This window comes from Rhea pennata, chromosome 3 (assembly GCF_028389875.1).
Source record: "Rhea pennata isolate bPtePen1 chromosome 3, bPtePen1.pri, whole genome shotgun sequence".
Taxonomy (NCBI): domain Eukaryota; kingdom Metazoa; phylum Chordata; class Aves; order Rheiformes; family Rheidae; genus Rhea; species Rhea pennata.
The window spans coordinates 84,156,556-84,181,771 of NC_084665.1; the positions used below are offsets into that span (position 1 = coordinate 84,156,556).

The window sequence follows — 25,216 nt, forward strand, 5'->3', positions numbered from 1 at the left end:
TATTTGTTCTTTCTCTGTCCTGGCCTAGCATTTTATCAGGTAAAATCCTGAAGTAAAGTAGAGAGTTTGAAGCCTACTTAAATTTTTTGTGGGTACTGTTGGCTCTGAGAGACTGATATCTGTTGGGGATCAAGGTAAGTCCTAGACATGTCATTGTTCCTGATTTTGTTGTCAGAACAGGTGCTTTCACCAGCAATCCTCTTGAAAATATTACTTTTTTTACTAGTAATTTGGTATACATAAATTTGAATAGATTCAACCTTTGAATATAAATCTTTTTTTTAAGCTTACAACAGCACATACCCCTGAACATGTCTGCTTTTAAAAGCTTTAGCAAAATTTTGTGATATCCCGTTGACTAGTCATAATCTGTGATGTTCAAGTACACGTAACTGAACACCAATGATAATTGATTGGATGTTTTTCCTTCTTGTGATTGTGTTTCTGTATAAAAACAGAAAAGAAAAACAGAATTGGCTTTGTTTTTTCCATTAATAAACAGATTTTTGATAGATTCAGGTTCCTGTTCTGTGATCTGACACGAGGGAACAATTCTTGGCGTGCCAGTAAATACTCTACTGTTACTCATCTTTGCTAGAAAGAGGAAATACAGAAAGGATATAACCAACTAAACAGGAGGGTAAAACAGCTAAATGAGAACCATATTTCGTTGTCATGAGGGAGGATTGTGCATGCATTTTCCTTTGTGGATAGGCACCTGTAAAATCTATTCTTTGAACCTGTTTCCTTTTCAGAAGCTGTTACATGCTCATTACCTACCCCTGACATCAGAACCAGAGTGTCTTAATGGCTTCTAAATTGACATACCTCTCTCTTAAGAAGGAGGTGTCTTCCTAATATTTGAATTTAGTAGACTTTAGGATGTATTCATCTTCCTCCTTTTCAGTGTAACATAAAACATTTAATGGGAATTTGGATGCTCTGCAGTGTACTTGGCCTCATATTACTAGCGGGAAATCAATTTAGAGCTGTCTAGTTCTGTTGGGTGAGGCCTCTTTCTTTCAGGAGATGCTGATCTGGGAGTTCTGTAAGAAATCCAGAATTGTTTGTGTTTTGTGTGGCAGCACCCTAAATTAGTTTTGGCAGTGTAAATTTAATCAGAAATCTTCCTTGTATCTGTAACTTTTCTCCATCCTTTCATTATTATGATGCGTATGTGAAAAGAATGTCAGCTTCTCGTCATATGCATCAGCATAAGGGGTTTCAACTATGCCAAGGATGTTAAGTAGTTGATTTGGTGGGGCAAGGGGTGTTGTTCTCCTGCTCAGTATTGGGGCTGATTTCTTTACAGTAAATTTAAAATAGCTGCATTTTTGTACGTTCTTTAGAAGTAGTTTTGGCCCCTTCCAGTTTATGGGCCTCATTTCAAAACTCTTATTTTGGTGGCTCTCACATCTGGTTAGTCTATTTTGGGAATACTTGCATCAATCTGTATGGATGCTGTTATTTTTAACATCTTTAAAATAGCTCCCCTGGCAAAGGAAAATGTCTGATGGAACAATATAAAGCTTATCTCTAAAAATTCTTATTATACATATCATGATAAAGTTACACAAGATGTTTTTTGTTTTTTTCTATGTAAAACAGACTAGCATCAAGTAGCCTATATGCATGTAATTGTATAGATACGCATATATATCAATTTTTTTAGTTACCTTTTTGAATATGATGATAAAGAATTAAAAGCAGTTTGTTTGCCCCTGGAACTTAAAAAAGATGACATCATTAAACACAGCAGTACTTAGCACAACAATTTGTAGAAATAAAAGAACACTTTTTAAAATATCTGTAGCCTCCCTGTAGTCAGTGAGAAAATGGTTTATCTTTAAAGACCCTTTTCATGTTTGTGTTATATTAAGTTAACAAAAATAGCAAAAGTGCTATTTTCACTAACTAAGCAAGGAGTAAAAGCTCAAAGGAGTCTATTTCTCTTCTAAGAACAAAATGAAGTGATGATATTCTGCTGTTTCAGGTCATAAGGTAGAATTAAGCTTTAGAACATCATTTCTGTTCGCTGTCTGTGGACAGTGACTGTTACATACATCATTTAATTGTAAATACTGAGTATTTGAATACATTATATTTTCTCTTTTTGCCAGTGTATTTTAAGGTTGATTTTATTTAATAAAACCACTTCAAAATGCTAATTTTGTTTCCTCCTTATGCAATTCCTGTTTCTGTCAAAAAATAGCACAATAGAAAAGATGAATGAAAATAAATGGTATGTGAGAAATGGTTTTAGCCATTTTCACATAATGTTTGAAAAGTACTTGTGTGTGTACACACACAGGTGCATGAAATAATGAATTTGCTCAAATATTTGTGTAGTACGTGTTTCTGATTAGCAAAGGAAGTCTTATGCTAAATTTGACAGTAAAGGTGTTTGCTTGAAAGCCAGCATGTGTTAGTTGCCAAGCTATGAAAATCGACATTTCTTTGGGAAAACAGCTAAAATACAAATGCACTGCAGAATCAGAATCTTTAAAATACAGATCACAAATTAAAATATGCATTTTCAAATGGTGGTGATTTTAAATCAATCAGCTCTGGATAGTGTAATTTGAATTAACCAAATCTGAACTTCTTGAAAGTTTAACAGAATTGTTGCTGTCTTGTCATACTGTTGTGGCATGTATTTCTATCAGAGTATAAATCAATTACCTGTCTGTCATGTCCCTTCAACCTCTTGCTTTGCACTCCCCCACTTGACTTTTTTCCCAAAAATACCAATAATATGGGGAAAATATATCTCTGGGGAAAATTGAAGACTCCAGACTGTATTATATTGTAGAGCAGTGCACTAGCAGCTATCTATACTAACAAATACAACATGACTGGGATTTTTCTCTTGCCCTGAAGCCAGCTGGCACAGACGTACAGTCCCTGATCTTCTGAAGCAGAGTGGCCCCATACATGCTGCTGGTGGTGTGCTGGTCCCTGCCACCTCCTGAAGTTTATTGGGACCAGCATGGCAGAACACTATCTGGCCTGGAGTAGAGTGGTGTCGAGAACCTTTTCTAATGTTGGTACTGGTTGAATTCCAGTGCTGTTCTGAGGCACTGCTGCATAGTCTGGACTTGACCTCAGAGTCCTAAAGGAAGGCAACGTAGTGTAGGGAAAACCAGGGTGGGAAGGACTCTGCTGGTGCCCAGAGTCAGGATCTGTCTCTTGTGCTACCTTCACAGATGCTACAGGATGTGGCTGCAATGTACATTTGCGTCCTTCCCATGATAAAGCTCAATTTATGTCTTTGGACAACTTGTGGAGTAGCGAGATAGTTGTTGACTGTCTTGAGTGTAGGTTATATAGAAGAGATTCTGAGGAATTATCTTAGACACTTACAATCCAAACTGGTGTTTCATTTTGTCCATGGTGAGGATCAAGGCCTGAGAATAAAGAAGAAAAAGGTAGAATACTAAACATCTTTTTCAGTGATGAATTCATTAGAAACAGATAAACGACGGGTATTTTAACAGGTGCAAAAGTTTATTGCTAACAAATTGCGTAAGTTGGAACCTGTCAAAATATCTGATTTGTCCAAATTTTAGCAGAGAGATACAGTTTTGACCTAATAGGATCAGATAAGATTTATTTTTATTTTACTGGCTGTATATAGGTGTCTCCAATTCAGTTGAATTTATAGATGTGTTTTAATAATATTGCTGCGCTTTCTTAAGAGAACAATTTAACCTTGTAATTTTTTTGCTGAGTTTATTTTAGTGACGTATCACAAACTTTTTCCAAGGTAGTATGTATTTAGGTAAATAAGTAATATCAGAAATACTGAAATACATTTTCATCATTGATAATGTGATTTAATAGTTGGAAATGGGCACTATGAGGCAGTTCAGTTCTTTGAAGACCAGTGATTATCCTGAACCACAGTTGATGCAGATTTAATGTGTTAACAAGTTTATTTTGACAATTGAAAGATGTCTGGATCCTGAAAGGGAGGATGAATTGAAGGGAGGAAGAGACGGAATGATTTCCTTTCTTCTTATTTAAGGATAATAATAGTTACATGAGATTACTGTTTCATACTTAATATGTGAAATATGTATATATGAGCACTCAGAGAACTAGATGTTGCAGGACCAGTGTAAAGGTTACATTAAGTGGCAGAGTAGTTACCTTATTAGCCACTTTCTCTATGCTCATCTAATGTAAGAAAGTTCACTTCCCAGATACAGAGCAAAATGCTGATGACATGCACTCTGTATTCACCTGCTGAAAAGCTTGAATATCATAAAAATATCATTGAAATAAAAATATTTGGAAACAGGTTTTACCTCATGCTTTTCTCTGGTATTAAACTTGATCTGGTCTTGTTGAAAATCTCCAAAAGGGGGTTTGCAGCTGAAGTTTTCTGAGCTATACCTGTGTAGTCTTTGTATGGGCTTGAGTATAAGTGGTCTTAAAACTAAGGTGATGTATAGGTTTTTCAGAATAAAAATAAAATTTGACAAAAATACGGAAAAATAATTTAGCCTGCATTTATCTTTGCATGATTCAGCATCCCATAATATTATGTTCAGCTTTTTTGGTAGCTTGCTGCTTTCTTCCTGTACAGTCCTGCGATTATTTATGAATGTGTAGCCATTAAGCATGAGGTCTCTTTCTGGGCAGGAAATAATTGCTTCTGTTGTGTCTGCTGAAAGCTGACCTTGTGTGTAGGGATACATGTATACTGTAAACTTTTACGAGGTAAAAATGATTAGGGATATATTGTTGATTGTGCATCCAAATGGCACTGAGTGCTTTGAGTTTGCTTCCCCTGAAGCAGACTGGCTATATTCATTCATTCTGTATAGCATTTGACTGTGAGTCTCCTCTAGATTGTGTGTGCTGGCCCAATGACTTCAGGAAATAAATATTTTTGTGGGGGTTCTTCAGTTTTTTTTCCCCCCTTTAAGTTCACAGTATTTGAAGCAGCCCACATAGGTGATGTTTTATAGCATGAAATCAAGCATTGAGTTGAATGCCCCGTGGAATGGCGTTATGGCATGTAAGGTGTTTGAGAGTGGAAAGCCCTCTGAGTTGTTAATAGAGACTACGTAGGGCAGAGGGAGTCACCCTTGGTGCAGTCTATCCATACTGGCATTTGGGAACAGTTCCTGGAGTGAACCACCTCCAAAACTGTACCCTGACTTGGCCTTCAAGAACGCGATTTGAAGCAGTGTAGCTAGTGCTCTCTGTATATAGCAGGTGGATGTACATAAGAGATGCAAATTACCCAAAGAATTTGGTGTGTAATTATGGACATACCTGCTAAACTGCTGTACCTCACTTATTTCTTGCAAATCTGGTCCTGGAACGGCAATTGAAAGAGGTGTGGAACTCCCCTTCTATTAAGTTCTACTGCTGTTACCTGCCACTCAGTGAGGATGTACATCACTACACCAGAAAGGTTTCTGCTGATTTTAAGGAACCATGTGGTAAATCTGCAAAAATTCAGTGAAGTTTTTCCTTAAATTTTAAGGCGTATTTCACTTGGAAATTATAATGAGTTTATACAATACATAAAGCACATGTGGAGAGCATCATGTACCTGTTAAGCTCTCCAATATAATTGTTAGTGGTCTGTTTATCATCGGTGACTTTCCTGTGTCTTGGTTAACAGCCTTGTATGTAATTTGTGTAGAAAAATACCCTTTATTCCCTAAAAAGCAGACAAGAATATGATTTAAATATCATCTTGTTTATTTTAACTTTCTTTAAATTGCATTTATTGGCATACATGTGTTTTTTCTGATGGACTTTTCATGTCTCTTCTTGAATGTCATTTTGTAGTTAATTTCCTCACAAAAATATGGAGGAAGCATACTAATCTTCTGAAATCTTACAATAATATTTTCAGATATTACTCTAGAGGATGAACCATTTCCTCCATTTAAAAATACTGAGCCAACATTGCTTCAGCTTGCTTTGGAAGGCTTAAATGTATCTGCAATAATATAAGTTTCAGTTATGTGATATTTTATGGGCATCCATTTAAACATACAACTGTTATTTTTAGTTGAAGTATAGACTATATAAAGAATTAAAAGATGTGGGATCAAGGTGGACAACCTTGGCAGCAATGGCCTTTGAACCAACAGCAGTGGATGCAGTCATTTCAGCACCAGCAAGATCCAAGTAAGTACAGAAAGCTTTGTGGATATAATTTTATCTGTTGTAATCTGAATTTTAGAGTCTTCATCACGGATCATTACTGATAATTGCTTTATTATATCTGATTTCAAGATAATACGTTTATGATGCTTTTCAGAGCAACTTAAAAAAAAATAGAATCCATACCTTGATTCCTAGAATTCTGACACTTCTAATATTTAATATGCAAAATAGACCTATAACTGAATTTTCTTGCATAAATTATCAATATTCTACCAGTCGTACAGACCTACATTTAAACCTTGTGTTCTTTTACAGAAACTATATGCTTTTCAGTTCTTTAGCCAACCTAAATCATAAGAAACCTTCATGTGATAAAATCTGTCTTGTTGTTCAGTGCCTGGGTGGTAGAATTTTTAGTACAGATGTATACAGAGAAAAACCTCTCACTGAAACAGTTGCTGCAATATTTATTTTAGGCTGCAGTAGTGATGATCATGACCTAGTTCATTCCCCAAAATATTTCAATCAATAAAATATAATTTACCTTAAATTCTGTAGAAGGTAAAAATGCAAAACATATGGAGGTATCCAGAAAAGAGGTAGAGAAATATATTTAATAATCAAGCAGAATGAACAGATTGACTAGTTTTGCACTGTTGTCCATTGCTTAGATTTCTGCAACCTCTACATTTGTTGACTTGATAATAAGCAATAGACAATACTATTCTCAGATGACAGTGCAATTTATTTATGTACAGGTAGGAATGATGGTAAAGAAAATAGGGGAGAGAACTGTAACATTAAATAGTATTCCAAAAAGCAGATGTTATACAAAGACCATACATTGTAAAATATTTTCTAACTATGCACCTTTCCTAAGCTTGAATCTTAATGAATTTAGAATTTAAGGATATATTTCTTTCTGACATAATTAGTATACTTAAGAAATAAGAGCGCTGCTACCATCCAGTGCTAATGTGAACCTAAAATAATCTGCTTTAGGGTATTTTGAATGTACATAAAAAAACTCTACTTTAGCAAGTGTGTACATTTTGACATCTGCAGCCAGTTCGTTTTATTGTATGTTGTGAATAAGTAACAATTCTGCTGGTGATACTTGCTGAAGGTAAACATTGCCTATTTCTCTTTAGCAATTAGACATGTAATTGAGAAGCAGTGTTAAATTTCAGAAACGCGAACACTAACCTTTTATGTTTTCACTATTTATTTTAGGCCAGATAGACTGGGCTGCATTAGCTCAAGCATGGATTGCTCAGCGAGAAGCCTCCGGACAACAGAATGTGGTGGAGCAACAGGGAATGATGCCAAATGGACAGGATGTTTCAGGAATAGAATCTGGTTCAAACAACCATAATAATTTTCAGGGGGATCCCAACTTCAACAGAATGTGGCAGCCAGGTTTGTTTTCCTTCCCACTCATTTCTTTTTTCCTATGAACAAATTTACTTTTTGTCAGGCATGTTTTGGGTTTGTGTATGCCATGTCCCTCAGATTTCAGTCTGCAACACTAACTGTAGCATCAACTAATTAACCAAGAATTAGGCAGCTCCTCTGCAGTCAGTGTCCTACAAAATATGGGTAAGAGTAGAGATACAAAGGTCTTATAACACAACTTGCTGATTTGTATATAAATAAAAATATTGGTTTATAGTAATACCTATGCAAAAGATTTGAATATTGTAGAAGGATGAAGTGAATTGCAGTTATATATTTATTTCCCCAAATCTGTTCTTCCATCTTACATGCTTCATTGGTTATCTGAAGGCACTGGAAACTGCAGCACTGAAGGCAGCAGAATGCTTTAGAATTTTAGGACATCTATTGCTCTCTGTTGTAGCCCAATATCTGCTTCTGGCATGACTTTGGCATGTAGAAAAAGTTCATAACAGGCAGATGCTGTCTTTAGCTGTCTTTCACATATAGAGAAGTTAATATTTGCCTTTTTTGTCTTGTATATCTGATGTCATGCATAATTTTTCATGTATAAGTTAAAGTTGTTTAAAAGCTTCTGTTAATATTGGTTACTTTCAGTTCTTTATAATTGTCTCAAAACTTTAATTTGTTTTTAAAACTTCATAAAGTAACACTGGCATCAGGCATGGGGTAGAAACTGGATATATTCTACTAAGATTTTTTCTGAAGTTGTATTCCGAAAATTTTCCAGAAGATTTGTTGCTTCAGCACTATATTTGTAACTTGAAATTTGTGAGGAAGGTAGTTTGTAAGTCTTTGTGCCTGCCTTCTGTTGGCTCAGTAAAAACTGCGTTTCATGCTTGATTCTATTAATGATTGAAACAGTAATACCTCTAGTTTTCCCTGTAACTATTCAAATTTACATAAGTGCAATATTTAATAAAAGTAGATTATCTCAGAATATCATTGGTAGTTCTTATACGTGGATAAAAATGGATATAGATATCATGTTTCACTTAAATTTAACATCACTGCCCTGGGCTGCAAGTTATTGTACCCACGTGTAAGAATTTAAACTTTACTATGTGATACAAAAATACAGCAAAAATATGCTGTATATACTATTATAAGCAGAAGTTTGCACAGAGATACTGTGTCGTTATCAAACAGCCATGTTCTTTATATGATCGTCCAGTGATGAGTTCTTCATCCTATCTTGTTTCGTTTGTGAAGTGAAAGAGAATAAAATCTTTAGTGTTAGTTTTGCAAATGGTCACAGAAAGGTAAAAACGAGGAAGACGTTTTGCTCACAACAGGACATTTGGAGCTCAAGCTCCCCCAGAAAATGGAGAACAGGAACGCATCCATTAAGAATTAGATCAGAGAGCAAAAAAATGTGGCTACCTCTGTTGAGGGGAAACTATGCCAATTAATTCTATTACTGTTATTAGGCATCTCATTTAAAAAAATATGTTGTTTCCCAAATCTTTTGGGATACTCTGATAAAGACCATGCTGATGCAGGTACGACTCAGCTTCCCCTATTAGGCAGCTTCACTCTTAGTTTATAAAAGTAATCACAACAGCCAAACTAAATCATAGTGTGTATGTTTAGCCAAAATACTCCTTCACATATTCACTCTGTTTCTAGAAAACTTTATCTTTCTTCATATCCTTTCCAACTTTTTCAATTAACTTTGGATCCGAAAAGTCCTGTGCTTGCTACTGACAAAGGAGGATAATGGCAATATAAAAACTAACTGCGTAGCTAGCAAACAACTCATTTTGAAGGGTGTCATGTTCCAGGAGTGAAAACAGCATCTGTTGTGTGCAGCTTCGAAGTTTTCAGTCAGTTAAGTTAAAGTGAACCAGCTATTTAAATGTTGTCAAATATTAAGACGTATATTTATAAACAGTAACTGTTATAGGCTGTTCCTAAAAGATAAAGCATTCTGTCCTGGGAGGTATTGGCTCTGGAAAAGATTTGAATAATCAGCTAAACATGACCTTATATGATGACACTGAGAGTAAAAGGAGTGTTATAATCTTTGAACCTACAAATAAGGGGACTACCAAGTAGAAAAGCCATGTTATACCTTTTTAGTGGCTACAGTAATGAATCCAATTCTGACACTGACAGACAAAAAGACTCTAAAAATGAGAAAAAAATAGAAGAATTATTAAAGAATTAGGCTAGGTATTAATTCTTTAGTGATGAAAGTTTAATCACAGTTTATATGGATCTGTAGGATGGATATAAATTTTAGACTGATTTCTTGAGGAAACAAAGCTTATGGCCAGAAGAACTGTTTATTCATTCTTCTCAGTAACTTCACTCTGTTAGCGAGTTATAACTTAAGTTTGAGGGCTAATGGCCACAGCTTATACTGGGACCTCTGTTAGGTATTGGAGAATCCGTGGTTAACATCCATTACTAAGACACATGACTTTGGAAAACAAATTTAATCAATTTTGCTGCTCACAGACAATTTGTGTCTATAATAAGTCTCTTAAGTCTATCATGCAAAGGAATAGAACAGCTCAATGGTTTGAAGTTTAAATAACAGAGAAGCAGAGAAGTAGAGGCAGTTCCTTAACAATTGGTACAATTTGTAAGTGCTGTGGGCTCAATATCCCTGTAAACCTAGAAAAACAAATTTACAAATTTAGAATTTATTTGTCTTCCAGAACATATGTTCTATTTCAGCTACAGCTGAACAGCTACAGCTGTCTGTCTGTATTTCTCTCATTTGGTCAAGGAAATTATTAATCAAGACAGTATAATACAATCTGTAGATCAATGATTCTTCATAACTTTACCATCTGTGATGCTTTGAGGAACCATGTGACTCATAAATCTTATTAACTTGGTATTGAATTGTATTCTAAATCCTAAACAGAATGGGGAATGCCTCACCAACCCCCTCATCCACCTCCAGATCAGCAGTGGATGGCTCCAACCCCAGGTCCGATGGAAATTGTTCCTCCATCTGAAGACAGCAACAGTCAGGACAGTGGGGAATTTGCTCCTGACAACAGGCATATATTTAACCAGAACAATCACAACTTTGGGGGACCTCCCGATAACTTTGCAATGGGGCCAGTGAACCAGTTTGACTATCAGGTGAAACATATTTGTTGCTTTAATATTGTAGACGTGCAGAGTCCCTTCCATGGATGTGTTCCTCTAATATCATCTAGCGGCGACTTTCATTCTTCGGTTCTACAAACAACTACAGAATCTGTTATCTGCTAAGATACGTTTTTACAAAATACTTTACAGAAGACGACTTTAGAGTTTTCAGTTCTATTTTGAGGCCAAAGTTTTTTTTCTATACTAGTTATGAGAAATGGTTGTTGTGTGCAATGCTAAGATGACTCACTGTTTTCTAATATATAACATTATGAAGCTTTCTTTGTATAAAGAAAGGGGGAAAAATAAAGTTCAGAAATACATACTTAAATACACTAGATAATGTACTGCAGGGAACAGTCCTGTATTTGCAGGGAGATAGACTGGATGATCTATTGATCTTTTCCATATCTATCTACTGTGATTCTGTGAATAAAAAATGGTGTTTCTAAAACTCCACATCCAATTTTTTCTTCATTTTTGGCATACAGATTGTGTAGCATAATAAAATTATAGGCAGTTTTAACACTAATAATAAAAGGGGGCATTGAAAAACTCTTTAAACACAAAAAGCTTATGGATCTCTCCCCAGTTTTCAGGACTCTACTTCCAAACTCTTGAAATAAATGACGAACTGTACCTTTTGGAACATCCACTTCCTATTCATAAACAAATCCAAGGGAAGACTGACAGAACTGTAGAAATGTGTTTCTATCTTCTGTCCTGCTTTTCTCTATTATTAAATATTCATGTTCAGCAATATTGTTAGACAGGAGGTGAGCTAATCATTTTCAAATACACTAGGTTATAATAATTTCTGATGTTTACTATCATAGGATCAAAACTTAATTTCTCAAAATTCTCTAAATAGTACATAAAATTTGTTTTGCTCGCAGGAATATGTGACCTTAAATTGTAGTGGAAGAGTGCTTCTACTACTGGTGACTTAAACAGATAGCGAATAGAATGTAATAAAAAAATTTTGATGCTATAGCTTTCTTCCTAAGTGCTGTCATCTTAAATAGTTGTATTAGGCATTTCTGACCACCAAATACAACAAAAACTGTATATCGCAAGACTTGTGGCTCTTGGGTTATATAAAACCTTGCTCAGAACCCAGAGTCTGTACCAAACTTGCATATTTATGTATTTAACATTTTAATCAACAATAAAATTTATTTTTGCTGATAACATCCATGAATAATTACTCAAAAAAGTACAGTGCAAAAATTTTTGTGCAATAAGAACTTGAACTTTCCCTTTTTGTCATCAACTTGCAGTTGCAGGAAAGACTGCTAAAGTAACCAGACTAAGACTTTATTTTGTATACTCTTTGTTTAACTGCATGCTCTGATGATAAGCTGGCAAGAAATTGGAGTTAGATGGTGATTGTAGGGCCTAATGTTTAGCTCAGTATGAAAGAAGGTCATTTGAAGCCCTTTCAGCTTTGTTATTATCCATACTTATACTCTAAAAATCGTTTTCAAATCTGTAAGTTAACTCATTTAAATATTTAAAGGAAATCTGTTTCTTGAGGACCACAGGAAAGCATGGATCCCTACTTGCATGGATTTCTGTAGACCAACTTGCACACATGCTCATGATGTATATAGTATTAAATGTGAAGAAAAATAAACTGCATTACTCTTTCAGCATGGGGCTGCCTTTGGTCCACCCCAAGGTGGATTTCATCCTCCTTATTGGCAGCCGGGACCACCGGGGCCACCGGGGCCACCAGCACCTCCTGCACCTCCTCAGAATCGAAGGGAAAGACCCTCGTTTAGAGACCGTCAGCGTTCACCTATTGCGATGCCAGTGAAGCAGGAGCCTCCACAAATTGGTACATGTTAACCGCTCTTTAATGAAAGAAACATGAAAGCATTGTTTTAGAAAGAGATTTTGTTTTAAAAAGAATTTGAAGACTTTTTTTTCTTATAAAGTAAAAAAGGAAATGAAAAAGCTATTATTTAATGGTTTTGACCTGTAGTCTGGTGCATTATTTGTTTGAATGGAGATGGAGGATTTGCTGGTTTTTTGTTTTGAAGGTTTTTCCATCTTACAAAACTGTAAACCTCACTTGTGTAGATGCTGTGAAGCGTAGAACTCTTCCTGCCTGGATTCGTGAGGGCCTGGAAAAGATGGAACGAGAGAAACAGAAAAAACTGGAAAAAGAGAGGATGGAACAGCAACGTTCACAAATGTCTAAAAAAGAAAAAAAAGCAAGCGAGGAGGCTGAAGAAGGGGATGGTCCACGGTTACCTCAGAAAAGTAAATTTGTAAGTAGAAGGGTTTGCTTTTGGCTCAGATTTATGTTTCCTGAAAGGTATCAACCTTTTGGTCTCTTCAAAAGAGAGACTGTGTATTTCAATTTGTCTCTTTCTGTTACTTAAAGTTAAGTGTATACAGTTAATTCTTTGTTAATATTTACTTAATATTTTAAAGTTGTTAATGGCTAACGGGTAAAAGTATATTACTTATTCTGTATTAGCAAAGAATGATAAAATGCTTGTTTCAGTTTGTATTTTGGAACACATACGGTCTTTAAGGAGGTATGCATTCTAAATAAGTAGCTGAACGAATTCAGATATTGGTGTTTGTTGAACTGAACTAGTTTAAGGAGCTTTGTGTTACATTCACTTTATTAGTTAGCCCATTTGTTTGCAATTGTGAGTGCCCATCTGGCAGTGAACTGACAGTGTACTTATCCCATGTGAGAAGGGAGGGATCTGTGTGTTTATTGCAAGGGAAAACAGAGAAAAGAAACAGGATTTTGTGATAGCTGTAAGACAGACTCCATTACAAAATAAATCAAGCTCATTAATATAAATAGAAACTAATAGGCTTAAAATCTAAATTTTTCTTGAAACGTACAATGTTGTTCTTATAGGACAGTGATGAGGAAGATGAAGATGCTGAAAACACAGAAGGTGTAAGTGTTGGGAAAATCAGCAGGAGTCCATCCCCAGCTCCTCAAGAGGAGCAAAGTGAACCAGAAATGACAGAAGAAGAAAAGGAGTATCAAATGGTATTAATAACCTAGTTCTCACCAAGTTTTTCTATTTGTTGATCTTCACATGCATAACAAAATTTAAGAAGTTTTTCTCTGCCTGATACGGTAAATACAGTGGCAGTACACATCATACAGTGAAGCAGAGTTATATGTACATGTCTTTTTATAATACTGTCTTTTTAATACAGACAAGGACATGGGTTATATAACTCACATCTAGCATAATAGTGGAAGAACAGAATGACTGTAATCTTTACATTGACCAGTATTATTTCTGCAAATTTCTGAGAACTTTTAATGATTAAATGCATCTATCTGAAATCTATGCTTCAACCTCAGTTCCTGTGCAAAGAAATCTTAAGTATGTTCTTGCAAGGAAATGCGAGAAACTGTTTAAGTCCTGGACCAGCAAGAATTTCACTATCTGCAAAACCTTTGTACTTTGATATCATAGTTTTTGCTTTAGAAGGGGGAGCGTGACACTCATGAAAGCAGACATACCTAATTTTAGCAGTGAGAATTAGTGGTTCCTAAAAGTTCTGTGTTTGATATTTCACATATAGCGAAATTACTACGTCTCATATATTGCTGTTCTGTTGATGTTTTCTGTTTTCTTTTAAGCGATGTCTGTTGAAAGAAACCATTAAATAAAACATGCAAAATAGTGCTTTTATAACTATTAAAAGAAATGAAGTTGTGGATTATAACTTGAATGTCTGTTTTCATCAGGAGGTTTTATTTTTAACCATATAAAAATTTTTCTTCAGATGTTGCTGACAAAAATGCTGCTGACAGAGATTCTTTTAGATGTCACAAATGAAGAAATTTATTATGTGGCCAAAGATGTACACCGTAAAGCAACTAAAGGTATGCTTTTCTTTTTTTTTTTTTTTTCTTTTTTTTAAAATTTCTTCTGTGAGTATTCTATATTTGCATGTCTCTAGAACACTTAACCTCCATAGCTGTCCCCCAAGAACAATCCCAGTATAATGCATCCGACTTGATAGAGTTCAAATCCAGTAATCATGTACTGTTGTCCTGTGCAGTGTATTGTGAGTTACTTCAGTTATTCCATTTCCTTCATACGATTCATTTATTTAGTTAAAATGGTACCTGTGTGTCAATCGCTCTTGAGCTGTAGCTGTTTCTTAATGCTATCATTTTTATCTCAAGTTCTTAGCTGTTCAGAAGTGAAAAGAGACGAACTTTGAATCCTCAATTAATAATTCTTTTGCTTTTACTATTAACATGTTACCATGCTTACATAACAGATTTTTTTAACATAGTTGAGTTAAATATGTAACTACTGAAACTTGAAAATTATGTGCAGATGCTGTAACTTGGAAAGTGATTTATGAACGTAGCTATGTTTTTTTTTTTGTTGACTATTAATTTGCAGTTAAATTCTAAGTCTTCGTGGTCAGAAAATCTAGAATTGGTTTTAAATGGATGATGCGTTTTTAATGTTTCTTTTCTCCCCTCCAAGAACAGCAATAGTAGTAGATTTAACAATACCGTAGACTCTCATGACTATGAAATCGTGGCTATTTGTGTTAACATGTTGTTCCTGTTGTTGATGTGATACAAAGCTCCTGCAAAACAGCTGGCACAGTCCAGTGCACTGGCTTCCCTCACTGGACTCGGTAAGTATGTTCCTTATTTTTGAGAGGGCTTAAAGGGGGAGTTTCACTCTTGCCTTGCGTTTCTAGAAATTGCATTTTCAAACTAGATTTTAATTGCTCAGGAGTGTGGGTCACTTTCCAATAACTTTATCATTACCAGCACCTCTGTTTGTTCCACAGGTGATCCTACTGATATCAGTGGGGTGGTTTTTGGAGTAAAGGACTAGTCAGTGTGAGTTAGTATATCAGAATCTTGTCCTAATTTTGAAAAATATGTAAAAACATGAGATAAACTTACTTTTCAATAGGATGATTGTTCCAGGAGCACACTGCAGTCTCTTAGAGAGAAGAATACGTTTTTTATATTTTTCTCCTGTTTTGAGCCATCCAAACAACAAAGGAAAGTTGGTAGAACAATAATATTTATAAACAAATGTTTATAAATAAAAATACAATTTTTGGAATTTCTATTTTATTGAAAAGCTACATACATACAGAGGCTCTCATATGTCAGATTACCAATTAAAGGCAACGCAGGAAAAAGAGCTTGAAATTCCAGCCTGAGACATAACAGCAGAAGATCTTTCCCAACACGCACTTTTTATCATCTAAAATCATAAGACTACAAAGTGTCAGTGATCATTTATGTGGCCAGTACGTGGTATTACAATGAATTAGTTTGAAGGTTCTCATTTCGAGTATTCAGATGCTTTAAAAGTACTTTAATAAAGATCATAAGAACCTCAACTTCAAAGAAAGTAAATTAGCTCCATGTCAGATGTTTAAATTGACTTTATTTTTTTATCAGTCCAGTAATTATTAATATCTTTGGGGAGAAGAAAGACCATTTCTGTTCCATCTCTGTACCTGTCAAAATGCAGTATTTTCTAAATCAGTATAGAAAAATTGATATGGCATTCAGAATTTCTGTTGCCTTGGACTGCGCAGGCGGCTGAAGTCATTTCAGAGATATCTTCAGGGAAAAGTCCCGGGCATTTCCCTGCTCTTTCTGTGCGGTTGCTGATAGGAAGGCATTGTTACGATCTCCACAAGGAGTTTTTTTTGCCCTTCCATACAATGGAAACGGTATCGTGATCACATTGGTTGCCTGACGAAAATAGACAAGCTGTTCCAGAAGGAGTAGAACCAGACACTAAGCATCAAAGCAGATATGGGGGCCTTGATCACAACAGTCAAACAACATTGGCACTTACCAGAATAAAGTGGCTTCTTCAGAGAAGAGAAAGTGGAGGAAGGGCAGTGTTACTCTCCTCTTTGCCCCCCAGAAATATTAAGAACAAAACTTAATCTTTCCTCGTGATAGACTGGACTTTATGCACGCAGGTGGACTGGGTGGTTATGGATCAGGAGACAGTGAAGATGAGAGGAGTGACAGAGGCTCTGAATCATCTGATACTGATGATGAGGAATTACGACACAGAATCAGGCAAAAACAGGAAGCATTTTGGAGAAAAGAAAGAGAACAGCAACTATTGCTAGAAAAACAGCTAGAAGGTAAATCACGTAATGTCTTTCTATTATGCTACTCCATACTCTGCTATTTAGAGAGTATATGTTAATCAGTTCAGGCAAAAGAACATTTTGAACCAAAAATACAAAGCCTAATTTAAAAATGTTGTCACTTTAGTAATAAAAAAACATGTTCAAGTTACTTCATAAAAATTGGGTTTGCTTCTTTCTAACAAGGAAAAATCATTAAGTATATTTTTCTTAAAATATTCTATTTCATTGTTAAGAGAGCAGACATGTTACAAACATACATATATATGCATATATATATGTGTGTGTGTGTGTGTGTGTGTGTGTCTAATACACATGTTTAAAAAAACAGTTCAGATAGTATCCAAGTTAGAATGGAGGATAAATTTTACCCCTCTGAGGAACTGCAGCAAACTGCACTATGTATAGACTTGCTTTCTTAAAGTTGTCCACTCTTGAGTATTTGAAGCACATTTCAGTTTTGAAAATTTTGCTTTTAGGTTACATAATCTTGTGCAGTGTGCCTTTCAGAATGTACACCTGGAGGCTGTATTTTCTTTGAACTTACTGTTTCCAGTTGTAACTGAGGCGTGTGTCCACATACTCTATCTTGATAAACGGGTTTTTGGACCTCGTACTGGGGACAGATTATTGAACCCAATCTCTGAGACGCTGACAGGTGTGATGATTTTTTTTTTCCTGTAATTTACTACTGCTTTTCCCTGCAAGGTAAAGTGTTGTATCAGTATTATCACTCAAAAGGCTATAGTAGTCAACCTTGTACTTTTCTAGCTGAAGAGCAGTTTTGATGGGCAGGTGAATAAAATGGTATTAAGCCCACATAATACATAGTGACCTAAATTCCTCATTTGTAGAAGACAGAAAATGCTATCATGAAAACATATTTATTTATTGTTTTAGGATGGATGATTTCTTCCATTTTGTTCTTATTTTAAAGACCTAGAAATAGGCATATAGATCATTTAATAAAAAGATGTGCTATCTAAGCTTCTTCCTTTCTAAATTTATGCCTAAAAGTATATCAATATGGGAGTGACTGAATAGTTGCTTATGACCTCTGTCTTGCTAGGGTGAGAGGCCGGATGCCAGTTTGGGAATGTCTTTCTGGACTATTTTCAGAAATACGAATATAGAATACAGAAGCCCATTTTATAGATCTAGAATACTGAAGTTTCTTCCCTACACTATTCTCTGTAGAAATTCACAGTGCTACAAAGCAACTTTAAGCAATGCTGGAACTGCATGCGAACCAGGATTTAGAGAAGGCAGATTCCTAATATACGGTACAGCATCTTCTAACATACACTGGGTTCTGCATGTACATCTAGGACCAGATGGAATTGGTCTATGGGTTAGATTTAACCATGAGTTGCCATTTCAAGTATTCTGGGTTTCCTGATGCAGTTTTATTCCCTAAACTTATTCAGGAATTGATGGCACACATCAAAAAGACATTTTTTTGACTAAAAATATTAAACGTGAATTATTTTCTCTGAGTTCAATTAAAAAATGGGGAGGAGATGTAAACTTTCCCAGTGATGCAAAAGATCCTATGTAGAATAGAAATAAGTAATACTTTTTTAAAGTTCGAAGCCTCTGGAAAATGTTCTAAAACTCTCAGTTTTTTCTTTCATTATCTGAAAATCCTGGCCTGTATACACCTTATATTACTTTTAAGAAATATATTTTTATTTCCGCAGTTGTCATCTTACCATGTTTGTGGTATTTGCTGACCACCAAAATGTTATACAACCTCAATTGATGTTAACTTTTTCTTCTGTAACAGCTTCACAATCTGTCTATATTAAATGCTATGGTGTTAACTTTTGAGCTGAGTCTTAAGCAAAGAATTGTTTATAAGTCTCCCTTTTCTACTATTCCTCCCCTTAGGCATTCATTGGCTATCAAAACTGTTTAAAGAGAGGAAAAGTGTAAAGTGTTTGTAACTGTTTAGCATTTAGGACTAATCTAAGTTATCCCTGGATAAGGCCATAAAAGGAATGTTTTCTCTCAAAAAGCAAACCTGTGTCACTACAGCAGAAAGTACTATACAGAAAGTCTGTAGGACTGTTTTGGATAACAAATCCTACAGAACCTATAAGCATGTACAGCCTACATTGCTTTGAGGTTAAGAGGCACTGTTTGGGAAATACATCTTCTGCAGACCAGACAATGATTACTCAAAAACCAGTGGACAGAGCTGGATGGAAGGCAGGGAGCATAGGTAAGGCTAGAGGAGTAATGCAGGAAGAATCAGGTGTGTGGAAAGTTTGCAGGTATGTTTATGTGGATGAATTAGGACTAGTGGTCCAGGGTATTCTTTGGAGAACTTTGCCTTAAGCCACTGAAATATGAAATGACATCAAATAATTCTAAAAGTCTCTGGCTTCTGCATTTTTTCTGAAAGAGGGTAACAGTCTTTCTAGAACTAAAACAACAAAAAAAACCCCAAAACATGTTGTTTGATAAGTAGTTAATATGATAGCAACAGTATATTAATTATAAGTATTCGGAAAGGTATTTGGAAACTGTTTTTGCCAGAAGTAACAATATGGAAATTATTGACATATTACTTCAAATTACTAGTATTTTTCTTTTGTATAATTTTTTCAGAAGAAAAACTACAAAATGAAAAAGTTGCAAAAGAGATGAATGAATTTATCAGCAAAGAACAAAACAGTAATTTCACATCACAGGAGGGAAAAGAAATTGAAGCAGATATGATTCATGAAAAGAAAAGATCTCCAAATGCAATCATACCTGATACAGAACCCAAAAAAGAGGGTAAAGAAAAAGAGAGGACAGGAAAGAGTAGGTCAAGAAGCTCTAGTAGCGGTAGCACTAGCAGCAATAGCAGAAGCAGTAGTAGTAGCAGTACTGCGTCTAGTTCATCATACAGCACTAGCTCAGGTAGTAGTCGCAGTTCTTCACGTTCTTCCTCTCCTAAAAGGAAGAAGAGACATAGTCGCAGCAGAACCCCTTCACATAAAGTTAGGCGCAGTAGAAGCAGGAGTTACTCTCGTAGAAACAGGAGAGAGAGAAGTAGGAGTAGGGAAAAAATAAGGGAAAGGAGAAGACCTAGTAGAAATCGGAGCGCTGAAAGAGGGGAGAGACGAAGAAATCCGAGTCCTTCCCGAGAGAGAAGTTGGGATAGACGCAGAAGTAGTAGTCGCTCAAGAGGACGAGTTAGCCATGCTAGTCGCAGCAGAAGTAGGGATAGACGTAAAAGTGAAGACCAGCGTAGAAGTCCAACTGGAAATAGGCACAAACATAAAAGTGATGGCAAAGATCAAGAAAGGAAAAAAGAGCAAAGTGGAAGTACAGATAAAGATAGGAAAAAGAACAGAGAAAGGGAGAGAGATCAGGAAAAAAGAAAGGATAAGCCAAAAAAAGAAGAGAAAGAAAGTAAGGCCAGCAATCATGATGACAGTAATAGATTAAAGAGAAAAAGAGACGGTGAAAGAACTTTCTCTCGCAGTGATTCAATATCTGTGAAAATATTAAGACAGGATTCCAGACAAGAAAGCAAAAAAAGTTCTACCAAAGATAGTAAAAAACATTCAGGCTCTGAATCTAGTGCAAGGAGTAGTTCTGAATCACCAGGAAGCAGTAAAGAAAAGAAGGCTAAGAAATCGAAGCATATTCGATCATGCTCCATGGAGAAATCTCAAAGGTCTGGTAAGAAGGCAAGCCGCAAACACAAGTCTAAGTCACGATCAAGGTAGTATACTTTTTAAGTATTTTGTCTGACTTTTCCTTTTTTTTCTTTTTTTTTTCTTTTTTTCTTTTTTTTTTTTGCTATTCGTCTTCATGTGTACAGCATATGAAAGATTTTTTTTAATAAAGTATGGTATTTATTAAATTTCTTGTCTTGGGCAAAAGTAACTTTGAAAAATCTTTTAAAACTATTAATAATTAAGCCTGAAGTGTGTGTGGGCTTGGGGGTCTTTTATTTTTTTCAATTAACTTCTTCCCCTTTTTCCTTTATTTTTCAGATCAACGACTCCTCCTCGTCGTAAACGTTGAGGAATGATATGGCACCAGTGCTATGACGTTTAAAAATTCCATGAGTTATAAAAGGCTTGTCTCATTATAGAGGCACATTGTGGCTATGTAGGTGAAACCAGAATCCTTTTTTTATCTGTAAATAGGTGTATTTTTTCCAAATGCTGCTCAGAATTAAATACCTAATAGGATTTCTTTGTATTACATTTTTTCAAGAACGGTAGTGCTTAATAAGAATATAAAACATGCCATTCTCTTTCAGCTGTAATGTTCTTAAATTACTATTGAATGTACTGTGATGTCAATAAAGCTCTTTAGTTCATTTTTGTTTAAAATTCTTGCACCTGAATTTTGTGTTAAACTGTAGAAAGTACTTAAAAAAAAAAGGCAGCTTTTTGGTATAACAAATTTTTGAATTACTTGAAAAAAGATTTTAACGTAAAACACTTGTCAAAATATGTTATCCATGGACTTGATAAGCTTAATCTGTTGGGTGAGGAGTGTGGAGAACACAGTATAGACATCTTATTTTTCTTTAGATATGTGTAATAGATTTTTAATCTCTTTTTTTATTTGGACTATGAAGTGACATACGCCGTGTGTGTAAAATGTGGGTCACTGTAATACAAGCTATACTTAAACAGACTGAACCCCTTTAGGAATATGTGCAACTAACTGAACTTGTGTGAGAGTGTTAAGCTCTGGAACTATATTCCTCACCCACTTTTATTTGGTGTTCAGAGAAAACTTTTTGGACCGTCAGGGATATTACAGGAACAAGACTCAGCATTTTAGATTTATTGAATATATTTGTAAAGGGCACTCAGTACACATTAGAAAACTGACAGTAGATAAACTTTATATTTTGGCATGTGCATCAAATGCATAGTCAACATTAAAACTGATTATTTTTGTTAGTGTTATGAGAATTGTGATTCCTGTAAAGTTAATACATTGGTTAGACGGCAACTTAACTAAATCCTTGATTTTAATATTACCATGAAGTGAAAGAAGTTGGTGATTACATCCTTGTTCAGGAAATAAACTGTTGTTAGTAACAAGACTAATAAAAGAACCAAAAAACAACCATAGGCCAGTGACTGTTACAGAAGAATATTATTTTAGAAAAAGATTAGTGATCTGTGCCTAGAAGGTCTAGTATAATAGCAATTGTGAAAAAGATAAAAGGCATAACATCAAAGTAAGATGGCTCTTTGATGGCTTTCTCTAATAAGAAAAAATATCTTAGTACTAGCAACTTGCAAAGCATGCCTTCTTGAACAAATTAATCCATTTAACTAAAAATAGAGTTGAGCTATGTAGCATTTTTGCTTATGTCATTTTTTTCATAAATGAGATGCAGAAATAAATTTCCTTGCTTTGGCAAAGAATCCACATTTTAACTATACATTTATTAACCAAGTTAATGGCTGGTGAATACTGCATGTTTATCAAAACACTTTTGCAGAAAAATAATTAGTTAATTCAGTTATAATTAATATAACCCCCAAATTTAAATCCTTTTACATGAAGTAGTTTAAGCAGTCATATCTGAGAGCAAAATAAGGCATAATTTGCAACATGCTAGTTTTACTTGCATTGGTATGGATGTAAATAATGATATATTGATCCGATTTCGATATGCTATTGGCTATTGGTCAAAATGAGGATTTTATTGAAGAGTAAGTAACAGTTCGGCTATCTTAAAAGGACCTCTTTTTTGAGAAAGAGAAAGAAACTAAAATTAAGTGGAAGAAAAGCTATTGAGGAATACAGTTTCCATGATGCATTGCATTTGATTTTCAATTCAGATTTTATCTCATCTGTTCAATAATAAAAAAAGATTGTGTATGAAAAGCTTTATATACTCTGCCAACAACTGGAATTTTATCATTTCCTGTAAATTATTTTTTTTGACACAAATGCACTTATATGGGTAGTGACTGTATGCCAATAAAAAGAGCATACGACCACTGTATTTAACTGTTTCAGAAATGTTACTAAGCAGCAAACTCAACACATCAGTAATTAAGAATACATTTGTACTGTGTCAGCTTTACATTCATTACACTTCGTCATGTTTTAGTAATTCTCTTATTGAGTGTTTTTCAAATGTAAAGGCTAAAGTAACATCCAGTCATAATTCTATATATTTGAAGTGATTTTAAAGTAAAACATATACAAATATATACAAAGGTGAGAATTGCAGAAGTGTCTAAATTCAGTTGTTATTCTATTATTTTACATTTTTAAAGTACTTTAAGAATATTTTAAGAAATAAAAAGATGCGCAGCATAGGAGAGAAAGACATACAATAAGCAAGACCTACACCTTTGAATGTTATGCAGTGACTCTGGGGGAATTTTTATATATATATATATATATATATATATATATATATATATATATATTAAATAAAGAGATGGTATGGAATCAAGTGGAAAATGGTTTCCCTCCAAGAGCTGCTTTGGCCATAAGTATACCAGAAACTATGTAAGTATCCAAAGGTGCCTGTTGTATAATACAAGACCAGGAACAGGCTGCTACAATGGAGAGGCCAGACAATGCTAGTTAAATAAGACAGTCTAAGGATCGAGCAACTCCAAACTTTCTGAAATATGGCATAATAACTCTTCTCGGTTTGGAAAATAATTCTATTACCATTTGTGTTTTTGAGAGCCTTTCTTAGGGGAGAGGGAAAAGTCTAGGCTGCTGCTTTTAATTGCTGCTATCTTAAAATCTGCATTTAATAATAGAAAAGTTGAATAGTTACCTGTAATTTTAAATCAGCTTATTCTGTTAAGTAAAATACTTGCCAGTGTGCATGTATTTAATTACTTGCTTGTTTCATTTTTTGAAATAGTAAAAGTAATGGCAGTCTAAGTATTAATTTGCATTCTCTATATTTTGCCTTTGCTTTGCTAAATAAATGAAAAGTTACCAATTAATTTGCATGTCTAATACAAAACCACAGCTTATGGGTAGGCTTAGTTTTGAGTCTTAAGCAAACTGTTTCTTAGCATAAAGGATTTATTTCTTTACACTGTGGTTCTTCAGTAGCTCTGAGATGTTACTATTGACTCCTAAGTCCACTGCACTGTGAACTTTGTTGGCTGGAAAGCAGGTGAGTAGGGAAACTGCCCACAGATACAGTAAAAAGGTTTGTCATGTATTTACTTGCTGCTGAGACAAGCTTTTGGAGATTTTGCTGTAGTCCTTATTTTTTTTTTTTAATTCAAAAAAGCATATTTTCAGCGTATACTGTACAACACTTTCCGATAGCAAGTTCTTTCTAACTGCAGTGAGAGTAGAAAGAAAATAAGAATATGTTTATCTTATCCAAGAATTAAACTTCTGTGCGTTCACTAAGAATTTGTTCAGTAACTGTGTGTCTGACAGGCAGCAGAGTATTTCAGCAAGGAGAACCTCAGAAGCCACTGAAATGATAAAAGCATTCCCAGAGAGAAGGTAACTAGACAAGATTAGAAAGTCCACAATATTTTGTCAATGAATTATTATTTTAACTATGAATGCTGTGCTTTCTATCTGATTCGGCAGCAGGAGGGCCTGTGTGAAGACACTTGAGCATCTCCTCGGTGTTACCCAACAGAAAACGTTCTGGAAGTGTGAAAGGGAAAAGGTTATGGTCTGATCCTGTCTCAGATAAGCTGGTCTTGTCTCTTAAAAATTCAGAAGAAGAGTTTTACATACACAACATTTATCATTTTCTATAAATGCCTACTGTGATAATTTTGAGGGGAAAAAAAAGGTTTTGTCTTCAACAGCAGATGTAGAGCTGGGCACGGATCTCATATGCAAGTCCTGTTGCTCCTAACACTGTCAGTTCATGAAACGGATCTGCATTACGTACAGGGAGGTGTGAGGTGACCGTGACTGCTCTAGACGACAACAGCGCTGCTGCCGCCAGAGCCTTGGACCCGCGCGCGGATGGCGCTGCCCTGCCCACCCGGCACTGGGCACCTCCAGCTGCCGCCCCGCTGCGCGCTGGCTGCTCCTCCCTCGCTCCGTGCCGCTCCCCCCCAGCTGCTGCTGGCTTTCACCAGACTTTCTCCTGAGACCCTTAACTCACTGATGGAAAACTATTCTTTCTTCTGAAACCAGCTTTGTTCTTTACCTTTAAGTGTGTTAAGTTAGCTTGCCGTGGGGATCTGAAAATACCAAAGTCAGCCAGCAGCAAAGAGCAGGGGGAGAGGAGCTCCCTTTTTTTTGTCAGCATTGAACTGCTAGATTTGCTTACAGCATCTCACAGATCTAAACCTAAATTAATTTAAAGCTAAATTAATCCAGTATTTTGCTGGTACTCATGGAAGGTTTGTCCTGTCGTCTCCTCCATATT

The 25,216-nt window shown here is 35.3% G+C and overlaps 1 protein-coding gene across 3 annotated transcripts in view; it reads left to right on the plus strand.

Moving 5' to 3' along the window:
* The window catches only part of PNISR (PNN interacting serine and arginine rich protein), a 28,591-nt gene extending 6,646 nt beyond the window's left edge, over positions 1-21,945 (plus strand). For 2 of the 3 annotated variants that reach the window (XM_062572716.1, XM_062572714.1), the window contains exons 2-12: positions 6,038-6,156; positions 7,369-7,554; positions 10,469-10,692; positions 12,355-12,541; positions 12,787-12,977; positions 13,589-13,726; positions 14,479-14,578; positions 15,301-15,354; positions 16,678-16,848; positions 19,468-20,575; positions 20,850-21,945. In XM_062572716.1, the coding sequence (XP_062428700.1) occupies positions 6,069-6,156; positions 7,369-7,554; positions 10,469-10,692; positions 12,355-12,541; positions 12,787-12,977; positions 13,589-13,726; positions 14,479-14,578; positions 15,301-15,354; positions 16,678-16,848; positions 19,468-20,575; positions 20,850-20,880 (2,478 nt within the window). In that variant the 5' untranslated portion in view covers positions 6,038-6,068 and the 3' untranslated portion in view covers positions 20,881-21,945. Of the gene's footprint in view, positions 1-6,037; positions 6,157-7,368; positions 7,555-10,468; positions 10,693-12,354; positions 12,542-12,786; positions 12,978-13,588; positions 13,727-14,478; positions 14,579-15,197; positions 15,355-16,677; positions 16,849-19,467; positions 20,576-20,849 lie in introns of those variants that run through there. The other variant, XR_009957989.1, reaches the window with a different exon arrangement.
* The last annotated feature ends 3,271 nt before the right edge of the window (positions 21,946-25,216 follow it).